General features: G+C 44.8%; 1 protein-coding gene across 14 annotated transcripts in view; it reads left to right on the plus strand.

The window, feature by feature from the left end:
* CADPS (calcium dependent secretion activator) overlaps positions 1-12581 on the plus strand; it is a 519824-nt gene that overhangs the window by 324759 nt on the left and 182484 nt on the right. For all 14 annotated transcript variants that reach the window (XM_051851514.3, XM_051851515.3, XM_089305485.1 and 11 more), the window contains exon 7: positions 7453-7564. In XM_051851514.3, coding sequence (XP_051707474.1) covers positions 7453-7564 — 112 coding nt within the window. The remainder of the gene's footprint in view (positions 1-7452; positions 7565-12581) is intronic.

A 12581-nucleotide genomic window follows, 5' to 3' on the forward strand; every position in this document is an offset into this window, starting at 1 on the left:
CTCCAGGGAGAATTGAGAGCATCAAAGTGGGCCACCGTGGGGTGAGCTGTCCTTGTAAGTGTGTGTTTACAATTCATCTGTGTGAAGGTGCTCAGTGAGCATGCTTCTAATCTGCTCATGAAAATAAAAGTGCTTCCTTTAGGCTGAGCCAGCGATTTAAGTGTCTATAACAAGGATCAGCAAACGTTTTCAGTAAATGGCCAGAGAATAAATATTTTAGGCTCGTAGCCATATGGCCTCTGTCACAGGTTTTTCAAGTCTGCTGCTACGGTGCAGCAGCTTAACTGTGCTCTAATAAAACTTTATTGAAGGACAGAGAAATTTGAATGCCATACAATTTTATGTGTCACAAGATACGATTCTTCTTTTAATTATTTTTAGCCATTTAAAAGATGCAAACAACATTCTCAGCTCATGAGTCACACATAAAGCAGGTATAAACCGGACCTGGCCCACTGTAATGGTTTACCAATGCCTGAACTATACTCCTAAAATGAATACTTAAATTTTTAATGCTTGCTTTATGATGAGTATTGAGTAAAGCACCTTGTACAGAATAGCTTATCTCCTATATTTTCTTCCAGTCCCCCTCTGGAGTCACTATATTCTTTCCCCTGTCAAGAGATGTGAAACAGAAGCTCCTATCACTCCTTCTAAGTGGTATCATTTCTGCACATGACATCTATCCATGTAGAATATAATATCCATGAGGGCAGATCTTATATCTCACTCCCCTCTGAATCCACAGTAGCACCTAACACAGTGATTTAGTAAGTCTTTACTAAATGAAGAAATAATAACAGATACAAGCCCTAAGCAATAGAAGTTGGAACTGCATCCAAGGTCACACAGTACTTGCAGTCTACACAGCTGGGCTGTCCATCTATTTATTCTGCCATGCTCTTGTTGGAAGGGTTTTTTGGAACAGATACACATGTCCCAGTACAGACATATTCCTCCATATCTGGAAGTGACACTGTAGGCAGTGTCATTTCTCTTGTTCGTGATATATGTGCTCATGGTTGGAAAGCCCAAAATTCCTAATGGTTTATTTTATAGCTTGGTTGTACTTCCCAACATTGTATCCACTGACATCTACATTGCATTTAACTTTGTGAGCAACCATTCCTTGACCTTCAAGGATCTATGCTTTGCTCCCCAGAGAGCTATCACATGCTGAGTGTCCTCCACATGTTGTCAGTGACTACATGTCCTTCCAAGAGTAGTTGTGTCATTAAAATCATCCAATCCAGGGAAACAAAGCCCTCAGTTACAGAAAGAAGTCACAGCCCGGGTTATTGTTTATGTCTCAGCTCCCCACAGTCCCCTGAATTTGATCACATGGTTATACTGAATTGTGTGATTGCTTTCTAGATACTAAATAAATATTTGTTCCAAACCATGTGCTACGTGTAGGAAATAGTTTTTCAAAAATTCCCTTTTGTCCAATGTGTTCTTTGACATCTACAGGAGACAGACATAGATATTTATCAAACATAGATAATTATCAAACTACGCTAAAATACTGTTAGAATTTACTGAAAAGCAGTAAAGCCTTATGGTTTAAAGCATGGGCTTTGAGATCAGAAACTCTTGAGTTTTAAACCCAGCTCTGTGATAGCCTGAAATGCTATTCCAGTTGCTTAACTTCCCTAAACCCTACGTTCTCCTTTTATAAAGCGGGAATAATAATAGAGTGTATCACACTGAGCTGTCAGAAGGATTAAATGAGATAATCCATGAAAAGCACTAAGCCCAGGGCCTGAGAAACCATAAACACACTCAATGACTCAGGACTATTTTTAACATTTTTGTTAGCAGGCCCTACAGTGTGACTGCGTTGGTAGATAAGTGAAATTACAGAAGAGGCACACCTGACCCATTTTCCTTTCTCTACCTTGAGTTCAGACGGCTTAGTCAGTTGACTTTTCCAACTTCTGCTGGCAGTAAAGGCTGTCAGTCTTGAGACTGTTCAGATCAAAATACAATTGTCTTCTGGTTCTGGGGAACTTGTAAGAGGTATTCGTCTTGCTAGGCACAGTCAGTTGCACAATAAAGGAGAACAAGTGGGCAGAGAAAAATGCGACAATGTCAAGTAGATTCATTTGTTGACATGTGGTCCCGATAAAATGCCTGGGTTTTTGATGCTTTCTCTGCTGGCTACTTTGTGTGGAATATAACACCCTCTGAAGTATATTGAACCTGAGTGGCTCAAAGTCACGGCACTCTTGAAGTAGAACCTTCCATTTGATTTACAGAGGTAGCTTCTGGTAACTGGAACAAGACACAAAGGAAAAAGCTGGTGGAACAGGTGAGAGAGGCAAGAGAGTGGCATGGTTGAAAGTTCAGGTGGTGGAGTCAGACTGGCATTTACTCTGTGTGTGTGGCTTTAAACACTTGTCATGTCCTCTGGGAGCCTCCTTTAGCTGATCTGTAGTTACATGGGTAACAATGGTACGTGTTTCATAGAATGACCATGAGAGTTTAAAAACAGAAAAATACCTCAAGGACTATATTACTTTTGAGATAGGAATTTATACCTAGAACTTGGTTATCTGAACAAACATTCATTCTTTCTATTATAAAGACAGCCAGGTCTTTCCAAGGGTAGAAAACATACTCTACTTGACTCGTTTTTGCAAAGGGGAGAGGAATAAAGGTGTTGGAAACTAAGCCGCCTTCATTCTCCTAATAGGAAACATTGACAGAAGCCACAAGTAATTTCCACAGCCTGGGGAAGTTACATGTCAGCAGCTGGTGACAGCTAACACCCACCACGTCGCCGTCCTTGGTCCAGGATAACCAGGCTGTGGTGGCATGGGATTCAGAGCTGGCTTTATAGGCTTTATATGTGATCCATGCAGCTGCATAGACCCCAAGCTCAGAAGGCACACACATCTGGTTCCTAAACCATCTTAAAATTCATAATAAGTTTATCTTTGAACTTGTGCTTGTGAATGAAGTCCAATGAAACAATGAAGCATGGATTTGAGCATAGAGAAGTAAAACAGTTTCTAGTACAGTATCTTTGAGGAGACTTCTCCTGCTTTAGGAACTGGCAACCCTATATTTTTAGCTTGCACTGGGCTCTGAAAATGACATAGCTGGTCTTGATTAGACTCAAGAATTTGTCTTGCGGTCTGCCCTACTGGGTCGGGTTGTCATTTTGAAATCCGAGGGATTAAATTGGGACTCAGCAGTCACCTAAGAACTTGAGCAGAGCCAACAGTCACAGCGAGAAGCCAAAAACTCGGCTTCAGCCATGGTGGGAAGGAAAAGGCACCTCTGTCAATTGGATGGGGGCTGCCAGGCGGCCTCCAGTGACTTGAATTCTGCCCAGCTGACAGGGTCTGGAAGCTTTTCTCTGCCCCACAGTCTGACTCACACTGCGCCCTTTTCAGCTGAGCACCCTTGCATAGTAGCAGAGTTCAAGCAGAGCGAGTGCGTGCCCAGTGGTCACGCCAGGAAAGTCCTACAAACCAGGCCCATTGACAGTGTCATGGGGCTGCAGTATGGGTGTGTCCAGGGCACCAGGGGCACCTTTGTGGCTTCATGTTAAGGCTTACCTCTCCAGAACTCCATTAGTTTCTGTCAAGAATCTCCCTCATCCCCGTCACCAAGAGTGATGAATGGGGACCAGTGATGTGGCATGGTAGACTGGGCCACTGCTTGCAGTGCCAGCATCCCATGTGAGTGCCAGTTCAAGTCCTGGCTGTTCTACTCGGGATCCTGCTCCCTGCTGATGTGCCTAGGAAAAGCAGTGAAAGATGGTCCAAGGCCACCCTGGCTCCTGGCTTCGGCCTCACCCAGACCTGGACCTGGTTGTTGGGGCCATTTGGAGTGTGAACCAGTTGATGGAAGGTGTGTCTCTCTCTCTCTCTCTCTCTCTCTCTCTCTCTCTCTCTCTCTCTCTCTCTCTCTCTCTCCCCTTCTCTCTCTCTCTTTGTATCACTCTGCCTTTCAGATACATCTTTTTTAAAAAATGATGAATGCCCAAAGAGTGTTATAGCACAATTAATCATAAATTAATGGTCATGTTTTTTGCCAGTGTTGCTTATCTCTGATGCTTATTTCTGATAATCATGACAATAATAGCAGCAAAAACTGTAAAATGAGAATTAAGAGGTTGGAATTCTGATTCCCTCAGTCGCAAGTGACTGGAATAATACGGGCCATGTCTTGAGCTTCTCCTCAGTTTTATTCTCTGTGAAATGGCAATAATAATAGTTGCTGAACTATTTGCCCTCTGCCCACTGTGCTTCCTTCACAGAAGGCACAGTGGTTTAGTAAGTGGCGTGGATAAATGCACATTGGATGAATGACCCAAAGGATACATGATTCTCACTGTTACTGGAAAAGGTTTCCTTACTTTGAGAAGGGGATGTTGCCAACATGTCTTGGGTTGGCCTCCTGTTCTAAACCTGCAGCTCTTCACTCTGCAAGTGTTCTGTGAGATGAGCTGCTTTGGTACCTGAGGAAATGGAGGCACAGCTCAGATGTGACTAAGCCATAATTTGGTTTAAACACATCTGATTCTAAATGCTGTGCCCTGTTGCCTTTGCTAGGACCATTTCCCCTGTCTTAAGAGCTTGGTGTAGGGCAGCGCCGTGGCTCACTTGGTTAATCCTCTGCCTGCAGAACCGGCATCCCATATGGGAGCCGAGTTCTAGTCCTGGTTGCTCCTCTTCCAGTCCAGCTCTCTGCTGTGGCCCAGGAAGACAGTGGAGGATGGCCCAGGTGCTTGGGCCCCAGCACCCATATGGGAGACCCTGAAGAGGCTCCTGGCTCCTGGCTTCGGATTGGCGTGGTGTGCCGGCTGCAGTGCACTGACCATAGTGGCCATTTGGGGAGTGAACCAACGGAAGGAGGAGCTTTCTCTCTCTCTCTCTCTCTCTCTCTCTTTCTCTCTTTCTCTCTTTCTCTCTTTCTCTCTCTCTCACTGTCTATAACTGTCAAATAAATATAAAAAAAAATAATAATTAAAAAAAGAGCTTGGTGTAATTGCCAATGGCCACAGTTAGGAGTTTCTTCTGTACATGTATCATCGTACAGCAATGCCTGAAAGTTGTCATTTTTTGTTCTGTGTCCCTGTCTGTTATGACAGTTGTGTTTTCTCAATGATTTTCATGTGCACAGATCCCCATGAGGCTAGTCCCCTCACCCCCATCTTCATTGTTCTGGGTCTCTCTTGTCAATTCTCTCTAGGTTATCTGTGGCATCAAGTTTAGTTAACAGGATTTATTTGATGTAGTGGGTCAGTGAGACTACAAGCCAGGATGTCCTAGTTTAAAAAAGAATAAGTACAAACAGCCAACAAATGCAGGGTTAAAACATTCAAGCCTATCGGAAAGAAATGCCCACGAGGTGAGCCTTTGGCTTAGTGGTTAAGATGTCTGCATCTCACATCGGAATGTCAGTTTTCAATGATAAGCTGTGACTCCTGACTCCAACTCTCTACAAATAAAGAGGGCGTGGTGATGGCAGGTTACAGCCAGGGGGTGGTAGCAATGACTCCAGTGACTGGGTTACTACCAACCAGGAGGGAGACCTGAGTTGGGTTTCTGGCTTCCATCTTCAGCTGCTAACCTGACCCAGGGCCACCGCATGCATTTGGGGAGTGAAACAAAAGATGGAAACGTTCTCTCTTCTCTGTCCCTTAAATGACTAGAAATTTAAAAAGAACATGAAAACAATGATGACAAAATAGACCAGAAGAAAAAAATGAATTATGATAGCTAAAGAAGAAAGAGAAGCTGTGTGGTTTGCACTCTTATGCCCTCATGGTAGGATGATAATCACCATAGAAAATGACTTTGCAGAAAGCATTTTGGGAACAAGTATCTCATGCCTGCGATGTGTTCCTTGCTGAATTCCTACAGCCTTGTGAGAGCTCCAAATGTTTATTGATGAATGAAGAAATAATCTGTCTAGGTCTGTGTCCCAAGGAAGTAATCAGAAATAAAATGAAAAATTAATATCCAACCAGTTTCAATAACAAATCAGTGGTTCAACAAATCATAAAGCAGCCTTCAAATGTAATGTTATAGAGTCATTTCTGTAGTGGGCAAAATGGCCATCATATAAGGCAAAATTTATAAAAAAAAATCTGTACAAAAGTGTACCTATGCTGTTTCCTATTCTGGTAAGAGAGCATATATGTGGCATCATTTATTCATTCAGCAAATATTTATTAAGTGTCTTCTCTGTCAAGCACTGTGCTAAGTATGCAAAATAAACAAACACACACACACTCCCTGCATTCACAGAGCTCACAGAACATTAGAGGATTCTGTTATTAAACAACACACCGAGATCAAAAATTGCATATCCACTTATTGCTAGAACACAAAATGAAACAGTACGCAAAAGAGAGTTTAATGCTGCAACCCCATTTAGATTGGGAGATCAAGTGACATATTCTTGGGAAAAGTAGCTTTTAAGCTAAGTCCAGGAAAGGCAGCAGAGTGAAGGCTCAGATGGGAAGAACTAAGAGAATCCACAGATGAAAGAGGACTGAAGTGACAGAATCAGGAGGCCCATGACACTGGAGCAGACAAGCCATAGTGAGCCACCCACATGGCACACGGAGTGTGGTAGCACAGGGGCTGTAGAAGGGTTTAGGGTAAGGGCTTAGTGCAATCTAGCTAACATTCATGGGAGATCACTCTGACTGCAGGTGCAGAATGGATGGAGATGAAGTCTCTATAAGAATAATGATGAACAATGCAGGAGCTACAGCTTATGGGCCCATGAGGGGCTCCTGTGAGCAAGCCTAGCATTCTACCCATGCTGTGTAAGCCAGGCTCTCTACTGGGGGTGCCTGAGACTCAGATACCCACACACCTTGAGCAGGGGATGGCATTTCCCACATTCTTATCCTTTGCGTTTCCAGTCTCTCTTGAGTTTGACAGGGTGGTGCTCTACTCATTCCTGTTCTTTTTAAAGATTTATTTGTTATTTATTTGAAAGGCAAAGTTAGAGAGAGAGGAGAGGCACCACCTCCCAAGCCCTGCTGCTGGCATGTCATTTAAAGTCAGGAATTGGCTCAAACCAAATGAGGTCCCATCTCAAAAATCTAGAACTGTACTTTCCAACAACTAGAGATTCAAATGATGCATTGAAATATTACTGATTGCCCTGGAATTGTTTGTGGTTATAGCAAATACATCAAGGAAAGTTCTCACCAACTTGATTTCATGTTAATTCCAAGTGATTCCTTATAGCACTCTGTGAAGACCCGTGGCAACTTTCTGAGCATCTGTCTTGCATTTTACTAGCAAGATAATTAACACTTTTTGTCACTCTGGCAGCATTGGAGGGGAGGGAAGGGGGATGTGACAGCCAATGCTGCCTTAGGTTAACCCTGCATTCACTTGATCTGGGAAAGAAGGAGAGTGTTTAGCATTGTAAAGGTGGGTGTGTCCTCACTGGCATCTCTGATTCTGTCCACAGCTGGGGCACCCAGGGGGACTTCTCTACAACCCACGCACTGCCCGCTGTGAAGGTTAAGCTGTTCACGGAGAGCACAGGTGTCTTGGCCTTGGAAGACAAGGAGCTTGGGAGGGTAAGTTTCCTCATCACCAGGAGCATCTAATAGAACTACAGAGAACAGGTTTCCTGGCTGGGTACCAGGGTATGGATCACCATGCTGCAAGAGGCAGCAAGTACCAAGTACTGAGAAACCCAGCTTTGGAGTTTAAATCCATGATCTGCTTTATTTTCAGCTGGGTGACTTTGCACAAGTCCTCCAACCTCTATGAGCTACAGGCTCTCCTCCATAAACTTGGGCTAACAAGAGTGGGCATGGCAGAAGATACAACAGGGCTTCTCAACACCATCAGACCCAAACACACTTTATAGCAAAGATGTGTAATGCCCTTTACCGTATCAAGGTAAATTCTTAGATAATATTACTAGTTAAAATTGCTACCCACCTAAACAATGTGAAAAATCAATGCAGTGATATTAAAGAGCAATAAAAAGAAATTTATTAGTAAAAAAATTCAAAATGCAAATAGTAACTCAAAGGTCTTAAGAAGTGATGGTCTGGTTACTGCCACACAAGGTGTCACCATGAAGGTGATGGCCACAAGATCCACAGCAGAGGTGGGCTGTGTTGGGGACTCCCAAGCCTGATTATCAGTAAGCTGATTGACTAAAATGGGAAGCAACTCATAAAGATGCCTTGGTTTCCCTGGAAACATACCAAACACACTTTAAGATTTTCTGCTCCATTGATATCCAATGGGAATAATCAAAGGTAAGATAGGGTGTGGGGGGGGGTGGTATCTCACTCATTATGTGATGATTAGCCTGGCTGGCACCTACCCATTCACTGCCAACAGAGACCAGCACCATTTACTTTGTCAATCATAATGTCCTCAAAATTAGTAAAACACCCCTGAGAGGTGGTACCAACCCCCTTAAGTACCCCTGAGATAACAAGTATCCAGTGCATTTACCACTTGGCTTGCTTTACTTGCTTCCATGACCCAATGCTGCTATTAGTATCTTCACCCCAGCAGGGCTTGCAGAGACGTGTGTGATAGGCTCCTGCCCACATCTCCTGTGTCACACCCTCCTCATCCCCATGCCCAGCATTGCTGACATATTTTAGTCCCTCAAGATTCTTCCCCTTCTCAGGGGGCTTTCTCTCTGCCTGGAAGACTGTCCCCACCTCCCAGCTCTTCAGAAGACATCCATGCCTTCTCTGCCTGGAAGCCTTCCTGACTGCCCCTCCTGCTTCCTTCACTGTCTCAGCCCCTGTGCACCTGCTCCAATGAACTCATCACCATTGAGAGAAGGAGAGGGAGGACTGACAGAAATCTCAGCACTGGGCTGTAAAATCTCTCTCGGAAGCTTTAACTCTACTCATGCTCTCTACTCTGTGCTCAGAACCCAGCACACAGACTTCCAATGAATTCTCAAGGCATTACCCTCTCTGAGCCTCTGATTTGTTGTCTTAGAGAATAATGAGATCCCATCCCGAAATCCCCAGCACATACCCCTAGCACTACCAGCAAGAGCCGACTCTCTGGGCTGTTCTTCCTCCTCCTGTTCCCACTTCCCCAATCTGGTTGTCCTCTATAGAACTGACCAGAATTGTGCTACTAGGACATGGACCACAAGTGACAGTAAGGTGAGGATCAAATAAGGCTACTGGCAGAAACGGTGCCCCTCTCCAGAAGGGGGCAGCAGGATGATGCAGAAGGGTTAGCTGTTTCCTTTGTGAAATAATAGGCATTGCTGCCTATTCTTATGGGACAGACTCTCTCTGTCTCTATCATTATCTCTCTCTCTCTCTCTCTCCCTCCCTCCCACTTCCGCTTCCACTTCCACTTCCACTCTTTCCTTCTCCCTCCCTCTGTCTCTCTCTCTCACACACACACACATACACACACACATGCAGTGGGTGGAGTACCCTTCTTTTCATTCTTCATCATATTTTTTTCCACAAAGGCAGTTATCAAGACTTGTGAGAGTGTCTATACTAGTGTCGCTAGAGAGAAATGTTTACAGCCCCGGTCCAAGGGTGCTTAGCCTGGGTCTCTGAATGGATCTCTTGGAAATCATTTACAAATATGGGGTAAGCAGGGATATATATAGTTTTCTGGACTGGCTGGTGCAAAGAATTCACCAGCTTCTCAAAGCTGTTTCCACTCAGAAAAAAATTTAAAACCACAGGGCTTTTCAATCCTTTTGTTTTGTGGATAAGAAAGCTGATGACCCTGGAAGACAGGAAACTTCCCCAGAGCCACCGTCCAGCTAGTCTGGGATCTGCGTCTCATGCCCTTACTGCTGGCCAGTGCTAAGGGCTTTGCATTGAGCCCTCATCAGCACTCCACAGGAACAGTATTGAGACAGGCACAGCAATTCTCTCTCCCATACAGAGGAGTGCACAAAAGCCCAGAGAGGTTGAGCAGTTTGCTGGGAAGGATATCAAGTCTTCTCCAAGGCTGTTCTTACTGTACCACATTGTTCCTACATGAAAATCAAGCCCTTGGCTGTGCTGTAGTGGTAAAAGCACCAGCTCGCCACGCCCACATTTCTTCATGATTCAGTACTAGTTTACTCTTTTGTTCCAAGGAAACTCTGCACCCAGGGTACTGGGACTGGCTTGCCTGGCCCTCGTGCAGACAGAGTGCCCTCTGCTCGTAGCACCCCCATGGGCGGCATCTGACCAACCCTGTAGATCTGTCTTTCTGAAAGTGAGGCCTTTCCTTGGACCCCATAGCCTCATTCTTCCCAAGCTTAGCAAAGCCACTTGCAGAATCCTGGTGTTAAATTCATCTCTTCAGTGACTTTTAGTTTGTCTCCTTTGGGTTATATTTCATTTTTATTTGAAAAATAATTCATGCACACTGCAAAACTAATTAAAATGGATACATAATAGAAACAGACAATCTCTTTCATCTTTCCCTAGTATCCTTTCCCAGAGAAAATATTGTTGTCAATGTATGGCCCATCCTTCCCAAAATATGTATATGTAACCATAACATATATAAAAATTTTTGTGTATCTCCCTCTTTTTTGAAGTGCATGATTGAAAGTTACTTGTATACATATTGCTCTGTGCATTGCTTGAAATATCAGAATATTCCCGCCCTGCCCACCCCTCTTGCCAGCAGTACAGTATATTATCAAACTTAGATTCCAGGAATATGATTGTGGGTCCACTGTGCCCAGTCATTTGTGCTGTACACAGAGCCAACAGGGATCATGACAAGTGGAAACTCTTAATCTCACTAAGTTTATGGAGCACAAACATAAAAGCAAGGATTATGGTGCATAGTGGTTAAGTGTTCCACAGGAGAAAGCATAGCTGGGAAGAATGCACTTAGCACAACCCCGTCTGCAGGACAAGGATGCCTTCCGGGGGGAGGCACAGCAGTCAGGAGGCAGACAGAGACTACATGCCAGAGATCAGCTGAACAAAAGCCCAGGATAAAGCCATCCCAACAATCCTGGCCTGTTGTTGCCTGCTGCAGGGGGTGGTTGTGGCCGCCACATCAGCATCCCCACATCAAAGCACAGCACACATGGGCCTCAGCTGAGATGACAGAGTGCCTGATGAGCAGCCGGGAACGTCCAGATGAGGTGTCTCGTCTGCCCAGGCGTCCGGGCCGCCAGAAGGACCCTCATCACTCAGCTGGGCTGACTCACATAAGGAGTCGCTGGCCCATCAAGGGCATGGCAGGGTGCAGATGAAGAGGGGAGAGAGCTGCCGTGACCTCACCCCTCCCTCCACCCCGGAGAAAAGGTCTCCCCAGGGAGTGACAACAGGGAAGGGGGAGAAGTCTTCGTGGAACAGCCAGTAATTTGAGCTGTGGCCATTTGTGAAGCGGATGGACACCACATTGCTCTGGGAAATGCGCCCAGAACCCATATGGCAGGAGGCCTGCTAAGGAGCTCGGGTGCCCAGAATGCTCATCTTGCTTTGGGCAGGAGTACAAGGGAGCCCAGAGCCTTTTCTGTGGTGATGCCGGCCCTGGATGAGGTTTTACTCACCAATCCTTCCCAGCCCCTCATACTCACCCCAGACTGACTCGGGGCACAGGGGAGGCCTCATGGGAGTTGGTAGCTCCCTCCTCTCCATCTCCCAAAGGTCCGACTTCAGGCTTTGGAATGTGACTCAGGATGACATAGACAAACAGCTAAAGGAGGGAGAGATATCCACCCCCTGGATGCCCCTGGTTCTTCATTTACTGCCAGCATTTGTCCTGGGACATGACATAGCTGAGCCATACTGGTTAAGTGATTTTGTACATTTTGGATCTAGTTTTAACTAAATTAACTCTCACACGGTGAACAAATGACCTGAGAAAATCACTGCCAAAGAGCTCTGATTGGAAGGTGATACTCGTCGTGCGTGTCAGGCAAACCGTAAACTGTGGAGCTGACCCCTCGCCTGCCAGCAGGAGCGCTGTCCCCCGTGTCACGAGATAAAAACAAAGGCAGTGAAATCAGACAGGACGAGACATCCGTCAAGACATTGCAAGATTCTTTGGAAAGCTACCTGAACTATGGGTTTGCATCCCATATCATTAACAAGGCCCCTTGCCCTAATTATATATGCCACAAAGTTGTAGCTAGTCGTAGTACAGACACCACAATTAGCAAGATAAAGTTATACCTCTGTATCATGGGGGATTCATTCCAGGATGCCCTACAAGTGCCAAAATAGGCAGATGCTCGGATCCTTTATATAAAAGGGTATTGTATCTGCATGCAGCCTACACACATCCTCCCATACGCTTTTAATCACACCTACGTTACTTATGATGTGAGTAGCAAATACAGTGCAAACGCTATCTGAATCACTGCTAAACTGTGTTGTTTAGGGCATTGATGACCAACAACAGTTGCTCATGTTCAGTACAGATGCAGTGGCCTTTTACTGAGTATTTTCTATCTAGTTGCTTGGGTTTGGGGATACAGAAGTACAGATAGAGAGTGTCAGATGTATTTGCCCATAAAGTTTGTTTTATCTTGGGCCCCTTTTAAAGCATCTATGGTTTTGTATATTTGATGATATATATAATAGGGTAATGCAGTAATACAAAGCAAACGTATGTAATATA

Source organism: Oryctolagus cuniculus, chromosome 10, assembly GCF_051225735.1.
Source record: "Oryctolagus cuniculus isolate XC-2025 breed Fujian yellow rabbit chromosome 10, ASM5122573v1, whole genome shotgun sequence".
Lineage (NCBI taxonomy): Eukaryota > Metazoa > Chordata > Mammalia > Lagomorpha > Leporidae > Oryctolagus > Oryctolagus cuniculus.